At 43.7% G+C, this 20,992-nt stretch overlaps 2 protein-coding genes across 3 annotated transcripts in view; one reads left to right on the top strand and one right to left on the bottom strand.

The window, feature by feature from the left end:
• Atl1 (atlastin GTPase 1) overlaps window positions 1-8,213 on the bottom strand; it is a 70,981-nt gene extending 62,768 nt beyond the window's left edge. The window contains exon 1 of the mRNA NM_178628.5: window positions 7,974-8,213. The gene's annotated coding sequence lies outside the window, so the exon portion shown is untranslated. The remainder of the gene's footprint in view (window positions 1-7,973) is intronic.
• Window positions 8,155-20,992, top strand: part of Map4k5 (mitogen-activated protein kinase kinase kinase kinase 5) — an 89,407-nt gene continuing 76,569 nt past the window's right edge. Inside the window, exon 1 of one of the 2 annotated variants that reach the window (NM_201519.2) lies at window positions 8,155-8,665. In NM_201519.2, the coding sequence (NP_958927.2) occupies window positions 8,558-8,665 (108 nt within the window). In that variant the 5' untranslated portion in view covers window positions 8,155-8,557. The remainder of the gene's footprint in view (window positions 8,666-20,992) is intronic. The other variant, XM_006516054.4, reaches the window with a different exon arrangement.

Below are 20,992 nucleotides of genomic sequence, written 5' to 3'. Positions count from 1 at the left end.
TGGCGCTAATACAGAATACTGATTATTAATAAACGGGCCTATAACGTACTTCCTCTGCTGACCCTGAGCCTGCATATGTAAGAGAAGAAAGGAGGCATGGGGGTGACGAGAGAAAGGAAGATTCCACAGAAGTTTGTTAGAAATCTACCTGTGCTTCCAGATTGTGCCAAGCTTTTCCAGTATGTACTGTTCCACTCAACCACAGAATTCTGCTGTCTGCATTTAAGTTCAGTAAACTAGAACACACACAGTTCCTAAAGACCAGTTTATGTCCCATTGTTACTTAATATCCCATAGTCTGGTATTAAATATGTGCCAATGCCTGGTAGCAAGCCAAGAGTTGGCTTTCAGGAGTGTAGACATCACAGATAGGGCATGCTCATATTCCAAAATCCTAGATAGGACCCCAGTGCTGTGATTCTCATTTTGGGTTTACAAGAGACTCTGTATAATATTTTGTGGTTGCTATCAGGTCTGCTGAGTCCTAAAACCCAAGTATCAAGACATCGAATGTCATAACATGGATTATCAGCCATGTTATCTGTTCAAAGTGCCATGAAAACTGATAGTCACGTGGTATAAGGGAAAGGATCAAAGAACAATGAATGCAGTACACTGTCTTCAGAACTCAAACAGGACAGCTAAGCACATCAACCCATCCTTTGAGATGGATAAACTTCAATAAGGTGCTAGTACCACATGGATTTATGTTTCATCCTCTGGTACAAGGATAATTTAGTTTTAAGGAATGGGTTAAAACATTTTGCCCAGTGTTGGTCCCAAAGTCCTAGGCTCATGGCTGTCCTGTCTTAAGTCCCTAATACCCATCACCATATGTATGAGATCACATCTGCCTGAATAGTCTTTCTAAAGTATGTAGGCTAGTAGCTACTTCCTGTTCTCCGGTCCTAATTCTATAATGGAATCAAAAGAACAGACTGCCATGATGTTCTCCTTGATAGCAAGGAAGCAAAGGCCAGTCTAGAATTACACTGTGTTACTGCACTGAAAAGCCTATCACAGCTTCAGGAAGGCAAATGCTTCAGATTATCCTTGTTCACAGGAAGTGAAAAAGCTACATTTTGGGCTTCAAGTCAGCAGCTGTGCTCAGACTACCAAACTTTTTATTGGCTCTAGTTAAGGACCTAGATGCAGTATTACAAATTAACATAAACATTTGTGTGTGTGTGTGATTTACACATGTATGTATGCCCATGCACAAGTAAGCTTCCCTATGTGTGCTCACTCGTGTGTGCATGCAGAGGCCAGGGACTGACAATGGCTTCCTCACTTGCTGTGGGAAGCCACATGTGCTGTTGCAGGGTGGCGCTGGCTACCGCTGGCCACCACGCATACATAGGCAGTAAAGTTTTTTTTGCCAAGATGAGGTTTTGAGAGTTAACCAATCAGATGAGAGACAAGTTAACCAATCAGATGAGAGACATATTAACCAATCAGATGTGAGATATGAAAATGAGGTGGTAAGCATAACCCATGCATAACCAATCCGGGTGTGAGACACACCTCTCCTAGGCCTATATAAGCAGCACCAGTTCTGGGCTTGGGGTCTCTTTGCCTCTGCAATCAAGCTCTCCCAATAAATGTGTGCAGAAGGATCCTGTTGCAGCATTGTTCTTGCTGGTGAGTCGGGCACACACAAGAACTTGCTTCCCTACCTTCTTATTTCTTTGAGGCAAGGTTTCTCTCTGAACCCCAGGCTCACTGTTTGAGCTAGACTGGCTGGTCAGAAAGTCCCTGAGGTCCTCTTGTCTCTGCATTTCCAGTGCAGGAGCTACAGGTGATGCCACCATGCTTGGCTTTCAGATGGGTTCTGGGAACCTGAACTAAGTATGTCACAATTGCTAAGCAAGTGCTTTATCTGTAGAGGTATCTCCCTGAAAATGGTAACTTTTTTTTAATATATATAATTCACAAACATCTCCAAGCTAATTTGTCTATTTGGGATGGTTTGAATGTGTCCACCAAAGTTCTTATGTTGGAAACTTAATCCCTATTGTAACCATGTCAAAACATGGCCCCTTTAAGGGATGATTAGGTCATGAAGGCTGGGCCCTTTTACATTCTTTAATGAAAGGTTTCCTTTATCTACCTATTTCACATTAGCAAGTTCTTGTCATGCTGCCTTTTCCTAAGTGATAATATAACCAGAATGCCAATATCAGATGCTAGCATCTTGATATTGGGCTGTCTAACCTTCAGAACCAAGAGATATGAATTCAGTCTATGGTGTTATAACAACATAAAATGGATTAAGATACTATTGAACCTCTGTCTCTCAGATTTAATTTTTTAAAGTTTTGTTGTTGTCGTTGTTTGACACAGGGTTTCTCTGTATAGCCCTGGCTGTCCTGGAACTCACTTTGTAGACTAGGTTGGCCTCGAACTCAGAAATCCACCTGCCTCTGCCTCCCAAGTGCTGGGATTAAAGGCATGTGCCACCATGCCCAGCTATTAAAGATTTTTTAAAAATGTGTATTTTGCCTGCATATATGGTGGCTACAATGGTCAGAAGTGAGTGGTGGGTCCTCTGACACTGGAGTTAGAGATGGTGAGTCACCATGGGTCCTCTGAACAAATGTGGTCCTTTGAAAGAACAGCAAGTGTCCTTATCCTCTGACCCATCCCTCCAGCCTCATCTCTCAGATTTTTAACAACCGCACAAATGTTTTTCAGTTCTTTAACAGTTACACTAAACTAATTTTCCAAGTGATTAGCTTTAACTTGATTTTTTCCTGTAGGCATGGGGGTCACACTAGGCCTATCAGTCCTTCAATTATACACCCTCCACTGACATTCTCAAGCCTCTCCGGCATTTCCTCTGTGTAGTGTGCCTATTCTCAAATATATTTTGAAACTGGTAAAATGGCCTCAGCATTTATCTTTACTTCTAGACCTCTCATGAGCAACATCCTTGCCAGGATGCCATCTGATTTCCTTCAGGGTCTCCTGAGATCACTGGAATGCCGATGTGTGACAACAATGCTGCAGGGAACACTGTGCAGGCTGCTGTCCTCTAGACATTCTGAGAATTTCACATTCCTCAATTCATACTCATCCTGGTGAAAGGTCGCGGGCCTCTTTGGAAATGTAACTATAGGCAGCATCCTTCCTCAAAGAAACCTGTCTCCCACCCCTTATTTAAGGGATTCCAGGTCTAAGAACTGGCTTACCACCAGATATTAGATGCTTTGCATCTCTATCATACTATAATAGATTCTAAGTCCTTTTCTGCTCACTATTCCTAGAATTCTCCCACTCACATATATCAAGAAGGTATGGGTAGCTACTTAAGTAGTCTATAGTTTCATTTATTCCATAGATCTGAGGATCAATGGGCCACCATCCCAATCTCTTTTAGTCAAAATACCTTGAACATCACTTCTTCTTGAGGATTTATCAACTATAACTATAGTTAGTAACTGTACTCAGCATCTGTTTGATAGTTATGTCTTCTGACCTCTGCAAGAATCTCCCTGTGTTACTGTGGCAACATCACCTCCAACCTACTGAGAACAGTTACCAGTGAAGTTGGAAAGGATCTCTCTGTTCTTCTTCACTCCATGTCTTGGTTGGATTAAATTCTACAGGCCCTCCTGCAGGAGGTGTGGACAGAGCATAACTGTGCAGGATGAACACAGTAGAGGATATGCCAGTCTCCTTCCCATTACTGTGACAAAACACTTGACAGAAACCACTTAAAACCACTTAAAACTTAACGTGTAGAGGCTATAAGCTGTGGTCAACTGGCCCCATAGTTTCTGGTTGTGTGGTGAGGAAAGGTTTATGGCAGAAGGGCCTACTGAAGCAAAGCTTCTCCCCTGAAAGCAGCCAGGAAGGGAAGAGAAACCAAGTAGGGCGTTGAGCACAAAACTATCCTTCAAAGGAATGTACCCAGTGACCTGTTTCCTCTGAAGAAGTCCCACCTTCCGCGGTTTCCCACATACCCAAACGTTCGTTCAGATTTTGACCCTGCCAATGAATCAAGCCATCGCTTAGGTCAGAGCCCTCGTGAGTCAAACACTAGTGACTAGATCTACCAGATATGAATACAACCTTCTATACCTCAGCATTTGGAAATACACTTTATAGCTACAAAAGCCCAACACTTCCATCTTCCTGAATTTAAAGAGTCTTTCCTTTACAATGTATGAGGGAAATTCTGGCACTTTCATGTAGTGATGTAAGCCATTGTAGTGGTTTGAATGAAAATACATGTCCCCCCATCCCCCATAGATCCATCTATGTTACCACTTTGTCCCCCGTTAGTGAAACTGCTTAGAAAGGATTAGGAGGTATGGCCCTGTTGGAGGAGGTGTGTCACTGGGTGGTGACTTTGATGTTTCAAATGACTCATGTGATTCTTTCAGCCTGATTGTTGTGGATCAAGATGTGAGCTCTCAGCTGTTCCTTTGTGCCACCATCATGGACTCTGACCTTCTAAAAATGTAAAGTCAAACTAAATCCTTTATTTTATAACTTTCTTTAGACATGGTGTTTTAGAACAGAAATTTTAAAAAGTGAGACTGCCATTATTATGTACCAGCTTCAAGTAGCCCAAGTGGAAGGGCAGATGCTCAAGTCAACACACATCTCAGTTATAGGTAAGTATTTGGCAAGATTTTATAGCATCTTCAAGTTTATTAACTCTTTCATTCATAGCTTTTCCATCTGGGCTATGCTGAAAATTCAACTCATATTTAAGACTTCCATCCTTACTCTATCTGTTCAAAATGACCGAAGCAGGTCCCAGACACAGGACCCCAGACCATTACCTTCAGTACCTGTACCTTTCTTAACAGACAGAGACCTTGGAATTATTCAGTTTACAGTGTGTGGCCCTTGCAGTTGTACAGCCCTGGCCTCTGCTTCCCAAGTACAGGAATTAAATGCATGTGCCTCCATATTTAGCAGCCTAATTTTAAGATTTCAACTAGATAGTTTTGCTTGGATAATAAATTTTGAACCTAGACTACATAAAACATAAAAAAATTCTATGGCCTTGATTTTTGTTGTCATTTAGTCTTGACTGTAGAGATCACGAATCACAGCTAGTACTTTAGTGAAGAAGATTAAAAGAGAGGGAAAAGCATAACAAACCTTTAGTAAACCACAATAGTTTGTTATATGGAAAATAGCAAAAAGCTGGAAAATATGGCCAGTGAGACCACACAGCCTATATAAGCTGCTGCCTCCACCTAATGGCCTGAGCTTGATCTACATACTGGAAAGTCAGAGTTGACTCCCACAGTTGTCCTCTAAGACACACTCATACACACATGCACATACATACGCACAGGCATGCACACACATACACCATAGCATTAGCACTGGCCCCCAAGAAATAAATAAATTGCATCAAAATTATTTATATATATATTTGGGGGGTTTGAGACAGGGTTTCTCTATATAGCACTGGCTGTCCTGGAACTCACTCTGTAGACCAGGCTGGCCTCGAACTCAGAAATCCACCTGCCTCTGCCTCCTGAGTGCTGGGATTAAAGGTGTGCGCCACCACTGCCCGGCCAAAATTATATTTTTAAAAGCTGAAAAACATTTACTTATTGTGTATTATTGTGTGTGTGTGTGTGTGTGTTTTGAATGAAATACCTATTAAGTCATGTTTCTTCTTATTCCATAGCTTGTCACTATAAAACTGAGCAATTGTAAGTGCTCTTTCAACATTAGCTACACTGACTTACTAGTATGTAACTTTCAACTTGGAAACTACATGCTTAATTGTTTAAGATTCAAATTAAGCCTACTCACAGCTTATAAGTAAATTGAATTTGAACTTCTTTACATCACTGACCTTGTTAAAATTAACTCAGCTAGTTCTGAAAAAAAAAATCTAAAAATTCCTTTGAAGTTAGTGTAAAGCAAATGTCTTCCTGTTTGCTTCATCTGTGGTACTAGGAAAATGATGACTGTAGCAGACACTGATTCCCAGCAGCACAGACGCCTGTCTCTCCAGGCTATCCATTCTTTGGCTGATGGTCAGAGCATATGGATCTGCCATTACTGGCAACATAAATTATCTTCACTTGTGACCTCCAACTTTTTATTACCTAATTCATTTTAAACAGTATGTTCCTACAACAATACACTTGGAGGCTTGTCAGAGGATATTTATCTCTGTCTCAAGCTGGCTACTCAGGTTTCCACTCTGTGAAGGCTCACAAGGGAAATGTCTCTGAGGTCTTAGCATCAGGAAAAGATACGCCTCTCTTGATCAATTTGTTCATCTTCCTCTCAAAAGCATACAAAGAAAACCCACCCTCAAGTCTTCTTTGTGCTCTCTCTCTCTTGCTCTCTCTCTCTCTCTCTCTCTCTCTCTCTCTTTTGGTTGCATTGTTCTGGTTTCCTGCTTCCCCCCTTTCAAATCTGATGCAGTTTCCTCTCATTTATTTTTATCTTGTGTAAAAATAAGTATTTTGTGTGAGCTGCCTCAAACTCTCTACGGGATAATGCAGGTATAAATAAGAGCAAATACATCTCACACTAGACAAAGGATCAACATCCCCATTTTGACTCTAAACTTGGAAGACTGCTCTCCCCTCACACAACACTGGCCCTCCAGGTTGACTATCCTGCGGCCAGTGTGGTGGAAGGCCTTCAACCCATGAATATCCCACAACGGCCTAGTCACACAGTGGGTAAGGGTGGGTTTGACTACATGACCACCATAAATCCATGACAGTAAACAAGTACTAAGATACCAATAGAACACTTGAAGAGATTTTGAGTCATCGAAGCCAAAAATATGTGCCCACCAAAACAAGTGCCAAGAAGATTTCAAAGAAGGAACTGTTCTTCAACCATTTTTTTTTTCAGTGCAGCACACACACAGGCTTTGTCCCTGGGGCATGTAAGTCTGGGCTTACTTATGTTCCCTAAATAAGTGCTCTTTGTGTGTGGATCACGAGAAAATGCATACAGTCTCTGTTCCGTTAAGGTGTTAATTTAATTTCTTCATTTATTAGCTATAAGAAGTTATTTCTCAAAACAGAATTAGAGTGTGTCTGGAGTCACGTGTCATCTGAAATTTGTTCTGTTGTCGTTTTTTTTTCTAGTTTTTTCAATTTTCTTACATTTTTATTTAATTTTGTGTTTTGCCTGCATGTACAGCTGTGCACCATATGCATATGTGGTGCCTACACAGGCCAGAAGAGGGCGTTGGCCCTCCCTCCCAGCCCACTCTGGATCCCAAGTTGGAGTTAATGAGGAGTGGGCCGCCACGCAGGTGCTGGGAATCAACCTCTGAGCTGCAGCCGGTGCTGCTAACAATTGGGCCATCTTTCCAGTCCTTATCTGGTTTTCCAACTGAAAATCTCTGTAAGACTCTAGAAGTAACTTTACCAGTATACATAAAATTGGCAACTTCATTTCTACCTTAAGAACAAGACTGGAACTCAAATTACAAAAGAGATTGAAACATTAACCAAATCACTTCTCATAACTCCTGCCCAATATTTTGGGCATTGTTAGTTAGGCCTCTTACATTTTAAAGCCTCTTACATTTTACACTCCTCTTTACAATGCTGTAAAAATGGTTTACAAACATTTCTCGGGTGTCAAATGCAAAACCTATCCTCTTCCAGCTACAGATAAGGACACTGGGATGTTGCCACGTATGCCTTGTCCCAGATCACCTACTTTGGAAGCAGAATCAGACAAAGGTCCCTAGCTTTGCTTTAGCATCTCTAAAACTCCTCCCATTAACACTTGCAATATTGCGGTGATGCCCAGAGACCACAGAAACTTCGAAAGGAATTGGGGTTTTCAAAAATGGCTCTGGGAAACCCTGGTGGAAGACAGGTTCTGCAGGTGTGCGGTCCAGCCTCGGAACTGGTACCACCGGGAACAGTGTGTGGAACAGGACGGTGCAGTCGGGTGTGCCGGCATTTAGTTAACCCGGCACTCCCCCACCTCCTGCCCGGGCGGCCTCAGTTTACCTGTACCGAAAGGAAGCAGAAGGCAGCGCTCCGGAGGCCTGCGGACAGACCCTCCTCCTCTAGTCCGCCGGCCACTGGGCGAATCCTGGCCGAGGCTGGGCGGGTCAGACGCCGCACGAACGCCTCCGGCGCCCCGCAAGCAGCTGGGAGGCGGGGCGCGGCGGCGTCCAGGGTGTTGTGCACTCGGCGGGCCTCAGGGCGGCAGTCTGGGCCCGCGGCCTGCGTTCTCGGGCGGGCCAGGCTCGATCCGCGCCGGCCGCGAACGTGTCTCCCGGTGACGCAGCCGCGGGTGGGGAACGTGGTGCGGCGGCGACTGTGCGCACGGCCGTCTCGGAGAAGACGCGGGTCTCCGACGCCGGCGCTCGGCCAAGAACGGACGGCCTCTCGGGTACGGCCGGCGCGGGGCCTGGCGGGACCGACGAGGCCCGGAGGCTGCCGGGGTTGCGCCCCGTGACGCCCCCCGCGCTCGCTCTCGCCGGTGCAGGCGCAGCTGCGAGCCGAGGCTCCATGTTGGGAAGCGCCGCGCGCCCTCGTTAGCGGGAGACGGCTGCGGCGGGCAGAGCCCCGGACTGGGCGCAGCGAAGATGGAGGCCCCGCTGAGGCCTGCCGCCGACATCCTGAGACGGAACCCGCAGCACGACTACGAGCTGGTGCAGAGGGTCGGCAGCGGCACCTACGGGGACGTGTACAAGGTGAGGCCCCGGCCCGGCCTGCGAACGTGGGGCACCCCCGGGATGCGCCGGACCACAGCGTCCGGCCAGGAAGCGGCCCGGAGCCCGCCGCACCGTTCCGAGCACCCTGGGTTCCCCATCGGTTCTAAGGCTAGCGACCGGCAGACTTAACCGCACCTTCCAGACCACGGCTGAGCTTTTTTTGTGGTTTTAAGGCGTATTTATGGTATTGAAGTTATTCCGGAGGATGGTTTGGTGTTGATGTGGGGGGAAAATGCTTCGCGGAAGGCGGTAGATAGGAAAGAGTATTGTAAATCTAGACCTTTGCGTCCTGTACTGGTTTGGGTGAACTTGCCTTGAAAAAAATCTCTGTGGAACCGGACTCTAAATTGTCAACTGTAAGTAATCTGGTTCTGGAGTAAAAGGATTTGTGTGTAAACATGACAGCCTGTAGGAAGATGTCTTTGGGGACCGGTGAGGTGGCTCAGGGTGTTAAAGGCCCTTAGAGCCAAACCTTACTTAGGACCCCAGAACGGTCCCCGGATTCTCTTGGTGGAAGCACGGATCCCCCACACATACACACTCACACACTCCCAGGAAATAAACAAAGTGTAATGAAATTTAAACATATTTAGAGGAAGACCTTTGTCACCTGGCAGAAGTTTAGGCATTTTGTATCTGGTTGATAATAATGAATATAACTTATGGGGTTTTCCTACTAAACTAATTCCTCTCTATGGGATTTATAGCATTCCATAATCATGAGTGGATAATTACTGCTACCCTTTTTACTGGTCTCTTATATTAAGACAAATAATAATAAATTTGTAATCTGCCGTTACACAACAACAAAAAACATGCCATAGCAAAGCAAACCGATTTCTTAAGTCTGCTAAGTTTTTGAAGGGTTCAGAGGAAAACACTGTCCAATATTCCCTCATGGCTTTTGTTCTTTGTCCCAAAGGGGCAGAGTTAGTGCAGTTCCTTATGGGGATTAAGAAAAAGCTTATTTTTGACCTGGGTGTTGGTGGTGCACGCCTTTAATCCCAGCACTCAGGAGGCAGAGGCTGGTGGATTTCTGAGTTCAAGGCCAGCCTGGTCTACAGAGTGAGTGCCAGGACAGCCAGAGCTGCACAGAGAAACCCTGTCTCTAACACCCCCCCCCCCAAATAAAAGCTTATTTTCCTTTTGCAACAGCTTGATATTTTGACCTATGTATGTATCAGTATGTTCCAAACAGCAATCTGCATAGAGCCCTGATGGCTGTGTTTCATGAGTAATTGCTTGACCCCACTGAGGTATGTTGACTTGCACAGGTATAATGCAAGGAAAACATCTCTTTTCTCTGCTTGTTTTTGAGTAATTTTTTGCTGAGAGTAGTACCTTGGGGTGATGGATTCTGAGGTAAGAACTCTGGGTAGGCTTTTTACCCCTGAAAACGAGGCATTTGGGCCCAAGCAGACACTGTTCTAGCAACCGAGCAGTGCAGCAGCAGTGAGCAAGGTCCTGACTCTGGCCTCGGTTACCTTTGATGCAAAGTGCACAGTTAGAATGGAATCCCCTTCCTTATGGAAAGTTAATGGTAGCTAGCACAAACGTCTCTATTTGCTCATTACCCATTTTAGGAAATGCTTGCTCTTTAAAAAACAGAAACTCCTGTTTGCTTTCTTGGTCCCATTTTAAATCATCTTTGTCTTATGATTCACTGAAAGTTAGACCAGTTCAGTTCCGTTCATAGTAATTATACAATACTCTAAATTCTAGCTTTTGCCCCACCCTACCCCCTTTTTCCCCTGGTACAGAAAATTTAAAGGGAGTATTTCCCCCACACAAGGATCTTGCTAAGACCTCCACGGTTTTCTTTTCAGAGCAGCTCTCTGGAAGGACTGCATCCTTCCTTAGGAAAGCAATGTTTACATTAAAAGGACAGCTGTCTGCCTGCCTGCCTGCCTGCCTGCCTGCCTGCTTGCCTGCTTCTTCTTACCCAGCTGCTTCCTGGTCCTGCTGCTCACTTCCACAGCTCAACAGACATCAGAGGCTGAAAGCTTCCCACCCCACCTGGGCCTCCCACCTTTCTCAATCAAGCTCACGTTATCACGTGTACTTGAGGGCTAGGCCAGCCTCTGAGTCCCACGCAGCCTTTAGACACTCGTGTGCCCTTCTGTTTGGTGTGTTCTAATTCCTGAGGATCACCTCCCTCCCCCATCCTCCACCTGTTGCCACCATTGCTGTCTAGGAAAACAGTTCTTGGTTCTAGTAAGCCCCAGCCCCTCACCCTGACCCCTAATCTCACCCACCACTCTCCCTCTCCCTTTTGCTCTTACCACACTGGCCTGCAGGCTTTCCTTAAACAACAATAAGCATCTCCTCCTTTGGAGTCTTTGTTCTTGCTACTTCCTCTGTTCAGTATCTTCTCCCAGACAGTGAGCGTCTTGCTTCCTCCTTCCCTTTAGACGAACCTGACCGTCTTTGTACTTGCTGCTTGCTGTGTCTAGCTCAGTGTTTATTACTTGCTTTTTTAGGTGTCTGTTTCAACCAAAACTATCAATACTCCACAGAGACGGGCTTTCCGCCATCCCACCCGGTTTTGCTGCATCTTAACCTAGAATTAGGCAGGACATGGAGTATTCCTAAGAGGTTGACAGAGTGACAAAGGGCTCTAGGTGGTCCTGTCACCTAGTTGTCTGAGCACTTAATTTTGACATCACAACAGTGCTTGTATTTAATTCCTTGTGTATTCCTGCACTGTTTTGTTTTGCTTTAACAATAGCCACATGTCTCTTTTTATTACAAATTTCAATAACTTGAGTTCTCTGGGAAAACATTTCTGAAAAGCTGTTTTATAGCATATTTATTATCAGTGATCTAAGTCCTGTGGAATTTTGTGAATTTATACTTACTCCTTAATATGTCTAGAACATGAGACTTTGGATTTTTTTTCTTTTAAAGCAGATTGATTGTATTTTTAAGAAACTGTATTTTTAAGAAACTGTAAATCCTGGGGCATTTTAGAAGTGTTTTCCATCTGTGATGCAAACTAGTAAACTAATTAGTGAGAAATAATGTCATCTCTTTATCTCTTACCCATCCCAGTTTGTTTTTATGCCTGAGCTATATTATGAAGTAGTAACTTTAAAAAGACCCTCGCCTTGAGATTCTTTGTAATTTTTACACTCTGTAAACACATAGGTCCCCTAGGGATCTCCTTGTTTCCCAAGAGGTGCAGACTCCATCTTAAATAAGGAGAGGAATGTAAAGATGCACCCTATAATTGAGAGCAGAGCAGGAGGTGGTGGAGGGGAGATGGAGGGGAGACAGACATAAAAGAAAAGAGTGTGGTGGATGGAGGAAGAATTAAGCCCCAGCTAGGCGGATCCTGATTGTGACACTTGCTAAAAGGAGGGGGAGAGCTGGGTAATGCCCCCCCCCCCCCACCGCCTGTCCACAGAGTTGCTTCCAGTCAGTATGAAGGTTCACAAGCCGCAGGGTGAGCACCTGCCTCTGCCATTTTGTACCAAAACTGCTTCCAGGCTGGTGGCCACAGAAGCTCTAAGATCGCTTCACTTTTCATAAGATATAAATCTAGAGTAGGGGACCCATGTACTTCTTTTAGACTCTTTTCAGCTCTTTGATTATCCATGAGTGACATGTTTAGTTCTAGGACAACAACCTTCAACTATATTACAGCAAGCAGACCAATGCCTAAGAAATATTTGCTTAATGATATTAGTGGTAGTAAATTGCCCAGATGTAATAAATACTGCTACTAATATAGTTTTTTTCAGGCCTTTTCCTAGATGTTTTTAAAGGAATCTGTTTCTGAAATGACTTACATTGTTTCAGACGCCAGCCAGTGCTGCATGTAGCACATGCTACAGTGACCAACAGTTTCTTTAAAATTACTGTTTTTAAAAGGAGCCATTGAATGAATCTCTAAGTTTCACATTAGTTATTTCCAATTTTAAAGATTCTTTTGCCATTATAAATGACATAATTTGCATAGAAAGCTTTGTCATATATATAAGCCTTACCATTTCTATGAGTTCTTCTGGAAGCTGGATGAGTCAGATCTGCAGTAATGAATTCCTCTTTTATTCAAGGCCCCCTTTTCTCCCCAAGCCAACAGTCAGAATTCTGGAATGGCTTCAGGCATTTTGAAACATTTGCTAAGATCGAATGGTAAAGAAGCAGCTTAGTACATAGTGACAGTGAGTGCTGCCTCTGTGCTGGGGTCTAATACAGGCCTCAGAAAGAAAGCACACTGTCAGAAAGGAACATGGAGTCTAGGCAGGAAAACAGGCATGCAGTCATAATTAGGTAAGTGCCATAATGAATATGGAAGAAATACTCAACTCCGTCCTTATTAGGGGATGGGGGTTTGAGGGTCAACTAGGGAAGATTAACCAAAGACGAAGCGGTAGCTAGACCAAAGAGATGGGTTTGAGTTCAGTTTTATAAGATGTTTTTAGAAATACCCATGATCTGCAACAGAAAGAGAAGGTAATGGATGGCAACTTGGGTGTGTTTGTTTTTGTCTTAGGTGACATTTTTTTTGTGTGCTGTTAACAGGAAATACAAATTTTGTGGGATGTGAGTTGTGTTCAAGTCTGTTTGCCCTTCAGACATTTCGTAAGTGACTGTGTGGCTTAGGTAAAAGGAAATTCGACTCCAGCCTCCGGAGCTCTGAACTGGGGATTCAGGTTTAGGAGTCATCACCAGTGCATGGGAGAGCACGTGTGACATGGAATGAGGTCAGCAGGAAGCTTGCACCCAGGAGAGCTGAGGGGACTATAGTCTCAGAGAAGGGGCAGAAGAAGACTGTGCACTGGTGGCGTCCGAAGAAAGGGCTGATGAGGTTCTTGGCATAGGAGTCTTGAAGCCTGCTCTCTCCTATCTCTGCTGTCATTTGCTCTGATAGTAATGAGGAAACATGGACGCTCTTCCAATAATAATAAAACAATAACAATTTCACTTATTGAATTATTGTATTAATAGTTTTCATGAAATTAGTATTATGTATTAATAAAACTACATGAAAACAGTGATGTTAGGTGTACCAATGTATCAGCTAGTCTAACATTGCGCCAGCACACAGTATCTGCTCAATAAATAGATCTTGAAGAAGAAAGCAGGGTACTGAAAGTCACAGGTTTGTTAAGCATGGAGCTGTGGGACTGTTAAAATGGCTCAGCAAGTAAAGGCTCTTGCTGCCAAGCCTGACGACCTACCTGAGTGTGATCCCCGCGATCCATATGGTGGAAGGCTAGAGCCAACTCCTCCAGTGAGTGCAAGCCCATTTTCCCCATTAGGATGGTTAGAGTGAGGTGCACTGACTGATGAGGAGCCCTGATGGAGAACTGGGAGAGTGAGGTGAAGGGCTGTCTGCTTAGGACCTCTTACAAGGTGGACACTGCCCTCAGACACATCAAGTGATCACAGTGAGTAAAGACTGCTACCTTCGTGGGACATGGTATTCTAGCACACAGGAGAGGGCCAGTGCATGTGCGCTATGCTGGAGAGATTACAGATGAGCAAGAAGTAACTGAGCAGGTTAAGGCTCTAGAGTGCCATATGGGCCGCAGGAGGCAGGTCACAGAGTTAACAGGGATTGCTGGGGTAAGCTTCATTGAAGTGAAGTTTGAGCAAAGCCTTGGAAATGAGTGAGTTAATCAGAGGAGTGGGAGGTACCTCTCTGTTTGATCAGTTCCTCAGCGCCTGCTTCCACAGCTAAACTACAAGCTCAGAGGCAGCCACTGAAACCAAGACAAAAATTGCCATCATACGACTTTTGGAAGAAGAACTACAAGTTATTGTAATTAACATAAGTATTTAATGTAATTAAATAGTTCACCAGTTACATAACCAAATCTTGTGTGACTCTTTAAAGCCTGAGTTTGTGCGCAAGGATATGTCATTGTCTTCTCTGTGCTGCTCTGTGAGTATTCTCTAGTCATTAAATCGTAACAAAGCCTATCAAGAATCCCAATGGCCTCAGACCTGAAGTTAAGAGAGAATGGTTTTGACAGGGGTGTGACTAAAGTGTGTTCCTGGTGTGTCTGGCTTTAGAGACACTCTAATTTCACATTGCAGTTTGCAGCATGAGTAAGATTAACAGTAAGAGATGAAGGAAGGTGCGTCAAAAATGTCATCATGAATTACATTTTTTAAAGCAGTGATACGATGCTGAAAGCTTTTAAAATAGGTTATGTTAAGTAGTATATTACTATGAAAATCAAATATGTTTTGTTGAGATGAAGTGTTACAACTGTTTACTATTTATAAGTCATCTGGTTAAGATCTTACTTAGTATTGATTTTTCTTACAGTTCAGAAATAAGTGTGCTCTAAGGCTGCCTGAAAAGGAACCATGGACCCGATGATGGGTGTGAGTCTCTGAACCGTAGTTGGGAGCAAATGATTTCAAAGTGTCTTTCTACTTGCATAGAAATGTGAAAGTTACGGAAGAAATCTTCCGCCGTAGACAAGACAGATGTGAGGTGGTATGGTCCTCTCTTGGGCACAAGCTATGAGCCTCGATGTCATTGCAACCTTGCACAGACCTACCACCCTGTTCCCTTTCTTAGGAAGCATCTTTCCTTTGATTATTTCCAGTGGTTTTAATGAAGATACAGAGGGTAGAATACAGATTAGTGGGGTTTGTTTTTTTTGTTTTGTTTTGTTTTTCAATTTTGCTTTCAAAAATTAAAAAGTTAGCCGGGCAGTGGTGGTGCATGCCTTTAATTCCAGCACTTGGGAGGCAGAGGCAGGCGGATTTCTGAGTTCGAGGCCAGCCTGGTCTACATACAGAGTTCCAGGACAGCCAGGGCTACACAGAGAAACCCTGTCTTGAAAAACCAAAAAAAAAAAAAAAAAAAAAAAAAAAAATTAAAAAGTTTCACTTCTAAACTTAAATTGTGGTTTTTGGACCAAGAACACAGGAAAAGAAAGATGAAGCCTATTAAAAGTGATACTTGTGTTTTCGGGGCTTCCTTAGCAATATGAGAACTTCCCCTAGACCAGGTAACCAGAGAGCACTTTTCTCATGTGTTTTGGACCAGTTTCAGTGTTGGCGAATGTTAGAGTACTTTGTGTAGGCTTTTGCATCCTGATTTTGCAAGGTACTAGTTAAGTTGGAGAAGTCTGTGACCTTTGAAAAGGGCAAGAATGTCTAGCTACTGTAGCTTAGCTCTCTTTCTCTTGAATATGGTTTTCTCCCTGGGAGACTCTCAGCTGGTGTCTGATGGCCAGGTCTATCCTCACAGGTCTCTGAGCACATGAATCATAGGAGCCCCCACCTTCCAACATTTTATAAAAATAAAATCGGATTAAAGTGACTAAGAGTGACTAATGTTTGCATAACCCTACTGTACATTCTTGCAGTAATCCTTTAAAGGGGGTGGAACAGATAGATGTATTTTCATCCCTATTTGACTCAGAAAGAAACTAGTTTCTGCCTTGTAGATTGCACACTATCAGAACTTGAATCTAGATCTCCTAGTCTCCCAATTTCTGTTCGTTTTCTTTATCCCAGGCCTTCTATAAGCTGTATCTTTCAGTTTGTTAGTTAACCTTTAAGTATACAGCCCTTCACACACTGCCTGCACATGGTAAACTCCTTACACATTGTGGCGTGGCTTCCCTGAGGAGCTGAGGGCTGGAGGGTTTATGGACTACTGTGTGATTGTGCACATAAGCACCAGAATGAGAGGCTCTTACTCCTGTTACTCTGTGGTCATCTCTCTCTCTCTCTCTCCCTCTCTCTCTCTCTCTCTCTTTTTGGTTTTTCGAGACAGGGTTTCTCTGTGTAGCCCTGGCTGTCCTGGAACTCACTTTGTAGACCAGGCTGGCCTCGAACTCAGAAACCCGCCTGCCTCTGCCTCCCAAGTGCCGGGATTAAAGGTGTGCGCCATCACTGCCCGGCCTCTCTCATTCTTGTGCTTTCCAGTCTCAGGATCAGTTCTTCATCACAAGCGAGGCTGCTGCTCTCCCTCCAGCTGGAAGACCCCTTCCTGCCCTGCCGCCCTCTGCCCTCATTGCTTTGGAACTTTGAATTTATGGTTACTGTTACTGAAGTTAGGGAGTCCCCTAGACTAGATTGTCAGTGGGATTATAAATTAAACAAAACATGAAGCATTTTAGACAAAATCCTTAGTCTGCATCAAAGAGTACTTGCTTGTCTCTAGTGAAAACAGGACCCCCCTGAACAGACTTCCAGTGTGAGCTGGTGAACCAGGGGCTTCTCCTCACCCATACGTGGGTCACTTTGAGACAGGTCTTACTCTATAGCTTGGTTGGTCTCAAACTCTCAGTCCCTCTGCCTCCACTTTCTGATTTGTAGGAACACAACTGTGTGTCACATGCCCTGCATGCAGTAATGCACTGTAAAACAAGCAACTTGTAATGATTGACTAATAACTGTCTAGCTCATGGCAGAGCACTTGGGCCGCTCTGAGTTATTTCCGCAGTGGTGCTAGCTCATGGGTAGGACTCATGGTCTCACGTAGCCCTTCTTTTCCTGGCCTGTGGATACGCTGCTTTCTCCTTACCATCTTTTAAAAAACATTAAAGTATTGTAGGTTCATTTTAGAAAACCTTGATACAGGAAGAAATGAAAATAGCCTTGTGTTTTCTCTACCAATATAGGAAGACGTTGTTACATATTAAAAACATTCTTATTAAGGACATAGGTCTTCATTGTCGATTTTGACACAGCCAAGGAGTCACATATCAGATATACTGCATATCAGATATTTACATTATGATTCGTAACGGTAGCAAAGCAGTAGTTACAGTTATGAAGTAACAAGGAAATAATCTTATGGTTGAGGGTCATCACGACGTGAACTGTATTAAAGGTCCCAGCTTCAGGAAGGCAGAGCACCACTGGCCTAGAGTTGTCTGAGTGAGTCTCAATTGGGGGATTACTTAGATCAGCTTGGCCTGTGGACATGTCTGTGGGACATTGTCTTAATTGCTAATTGTTGTAGAATGGTCCAGCCTACTGTGAGCAGTCCACCCCTACTCAGATCCTGAGATGTGTAAGAAATGTAACTGTGTGGAGGCCAGGCCAGGCAGTAATCATTGCTTCTCCATGGTTTCTCCTTCAGCTCTCCTCGAGCTCCTGCTTAGACCTCTTCCAATGATGGATTGTAACCTGATTGTAAACCGTGATTCTTTTTCTCCCCAAATTGTTTGGTTAGAATATTTAATTACAGTCACAAAAAGCAAACAAGAACAATGATGTATAAATGGCAGTCTAGACATTATAATCATTAAAATATAGGTTATATAGACATATTTGGGATGTTTCTTAAATAGTATGCCCAACTTTTAGTTTCACTAAATACACATATTTACTTTCTTATATTATTTCTTTATTTGATTGTACATTTGTGTGTGTGTGTGTGTGTGTGTGTGTGTGTGTGTGTAAGTGTAAGACAGAGCATCCAGGTATAGCCCAGGTTAGTCCTGAACTCCCAATTCTCCTAAGTCTCTCAGGTACTGACGTTAACGGCAAAACCACTATGCCATGCTAGGGTTTTCCCCATAGAAATGTGTGTGGTTTTATTTTGTACATTTATGTGTACATGGCCTGGCACCAGAAGAAGCCAGAAGAGGGAGTCAGATCCCCTAGGCCTGGGGTTACAGACAGCGTGAGCTGTCATGTAGGTGCTGGGAACCAAACCTGGGTTCTCTGCTAGATTAGAAAATGAACTTAAACCCTGGGTCACCTCTCTGGCCTCCCTGCTAGTTTATAATCCATTATGTAGTTCCTTGTTATAAACAAAGTTCTGCTCATTATCCACAAATCCTTTTTATGGCTTCTCAATTATTTAAGTACATTTTTAGAATCAGATTTTTTAAGTTGTTTTTAAAGTTTTAGTGAATTTTGGCCAGGTAATCTCCAAAAAAGTTGGACCCATCAGCAGTGACTTAAAAGTCCGTATCATTCCTATTTTGAAAATTAAGCCCTTATGGCCAGCAAGATCCTCATTGGGTAAAAATACTTGTCGCCAGCCTGCCTGAGTTGAGTCCCCAGCACCCATGTGTTTGAAGGAGAAAATCAACTTAATAGATTGTCACTGGACCATACATGTGCTCTTGTGCACACTAAGGTATTTTGAAGTTATTAGATGATCCTCTGAAGCAACTTGCCCTTTAGCAAACTTGGTCTGTGTTAGAAAGGAGTTAGGAGACACAAAGGTGTCTTTGGAGACACAGAGGTGTCCTAGCAGACTGAGTAGTAGGCTTTAGTTGACTGGAGATAAAAATCATGTCCTCCGGATCCGCACTAGTTGGGGTCTAAAACTGAGAGAGGCAGACACAACTCCCATCCATAAGAGCCATCTCCAGGTGAGGACCACTTACTTGCTTTCTCTCCAGAGGACTCACCAGCAGTGACACAGCAGGCATAACAATGGTTCCTGGAGGCTTTTTTGTCTCAGTGCTTTTGTCATCCCCCTCACCCCATAATATACAGTCTTTCCTTAGATGCTAAACTCCCTGGTTTTGTGTTTTTAGGAGATTTCCGTGTGTGCCAATGTGTGTGTCTCTGCATCTGTGTGTGTCTGTGTGTTTCTTGGGCTTTTTCTTTGGCTCTTTGTTTTTCTGTCCCTTTGGGTTTTCCTATTCGGGTTTGTCCTTTTTAATCTTATTTTTCTTTCTTTCTTTCACACACTTGTTTTCTCATGAGAGGAAACAAGAAAGGATGTCAATTTGGGAAGGTGGGGAGGGCCAACCATAATCAGCATATTATATGAAAAAATATGTTTTCAGTTAAAAAATTTTTGGAAAAAAAAAAAAAGCACGTGCTCAGATTTTGGCTAGAGAGTGTGAGTTTGTCTGCCTACTAATGGGAGAAGCCCTGCAAGTACAGACTTCTCTCCTGAGGATCCTCCAGTCCAGATGTGTTCAACTGTGTACAAGTCGGCACATGTCACAAACTGAGGACTTGCTTGGTGCAGTGAAGGAATCTCTGGAATTGTTGGATTAGAGCAGGGAGGGAGGGAAGGCGAGTGTGCGTGAGAGACTGGATGTGACAGTACTGTCCTCAGACTCAGGAGGCAGAGGCAGGGGGAATCACTACAAGCCCAAGCCCAGCTGAGCCTACACTGAGTTCCAAGCCCGCTTGAGCCATCAAGTGAGAACTCATCTCTAAATAAATAAGAAAGTTTGGCTTAGAACACACAAAGCCCTGAGCTCAGCACTGTATATACTGAGCGTGGGAGCACACCCCACAATACCAACGTAGGGCTAAGAGGATCAGAAATTGAGTTAGAGCCCTGACTGAGAGGTCGGGAGGGTGGAGCTAAAGGTTGGACTCCCGCAGGAGTGGTGGCGAGTGGGGATAATGAGGGAATTGCCTGGGCTAGTTGTTAAGCTGTCAGAGAAAAAGCCTAGAAGTTAGTGGGTAATGGCTAGAGGAAAACAGAGAGTGCAACAGTCTGTCCTGAGCTTCAGACTGTCCTTACCTCTCACCATTATTATGACCAGTTAGTGGCAGACACTGACTTCTTGGAACTGTCCATCCTGTCACTCAACTGCCCTTGAGTGTTGCACAGAACTCTGCCATGCATAACCGGGTAATGGCACCTTTTCCCACCACCCGGAAAATCTCTTCTGTTATCTCATTTTGGATTTATTTCCCCCTTGGAAACCTTTTCTCCAGTGCACTGAGCCTGGGCTGAGAACACCCCCAGGCTTTGTAATGTTCGAGAGTTCATACAACTCTAGTGTATTCTCCCTCTACTTTTGTAGCCCCCCTACCAGGAAAAACTCCCTGAAGACTACAGTACAGGTTCTATTACATCACTAGTACCAGTACCAGTGCCTGGCACACAGTAAGTACTCTGTAGTATTGTGGTATGAATGAACTCGTTAAAAAATAATGTCCTTAAAGAATTGGACATAGGACTTTAAAGCCTGAGGCACAATTAGTTACTTCTTTTGTGTATAAGCCAGCTACTATTCCTTTCTTTAAACCTTGTAGATGCTCTGTTGTTAATTTTTGTAGTGTTATTCCAGTTCTTCCATCTGAGGTCTGGAAACCTGATGACCCTACCGAACACTTTCTGGACACAGAGAACCTTACTGAATATTGAGACTCCTGTTTTCTAGTTATTTTTTTTTTAAAAAATGGAGGAAGTGAAGTCAAAGCCTTCAGTTGGCTTCATAAAGTTTTGTAACCCTAAAAGTATGCAAGAAGAAAGTTACTGTGGAGTAAGATGACTTTATAGATAAATTTATCTTTTTCCATGTAATAATTTGAGTAGCCATCTGGTAAGAATTAACTAAGATGTATAACTATCCTAATTCCATTGTATTGAATTTCTGGGTGCTTACCATGCCT

The sequence above is a fragment of the Mus musculus genome, chromosome 12, assembly GCF_000001635.26.
Source record: "Mus musculus strain C57BL/6J chromosome 12, GRCm38.p6 C57BL/6J".
In the NCBI taxonomy this organism is placed as follows: Eukaryota; Metazoa; Chordata; class Mammalia; order Rodentia; family Muridae; genus Mus; species Mus musculus.
This window is presented reverse-complemented; position numbering and strand designations above follow the sequence as displayed.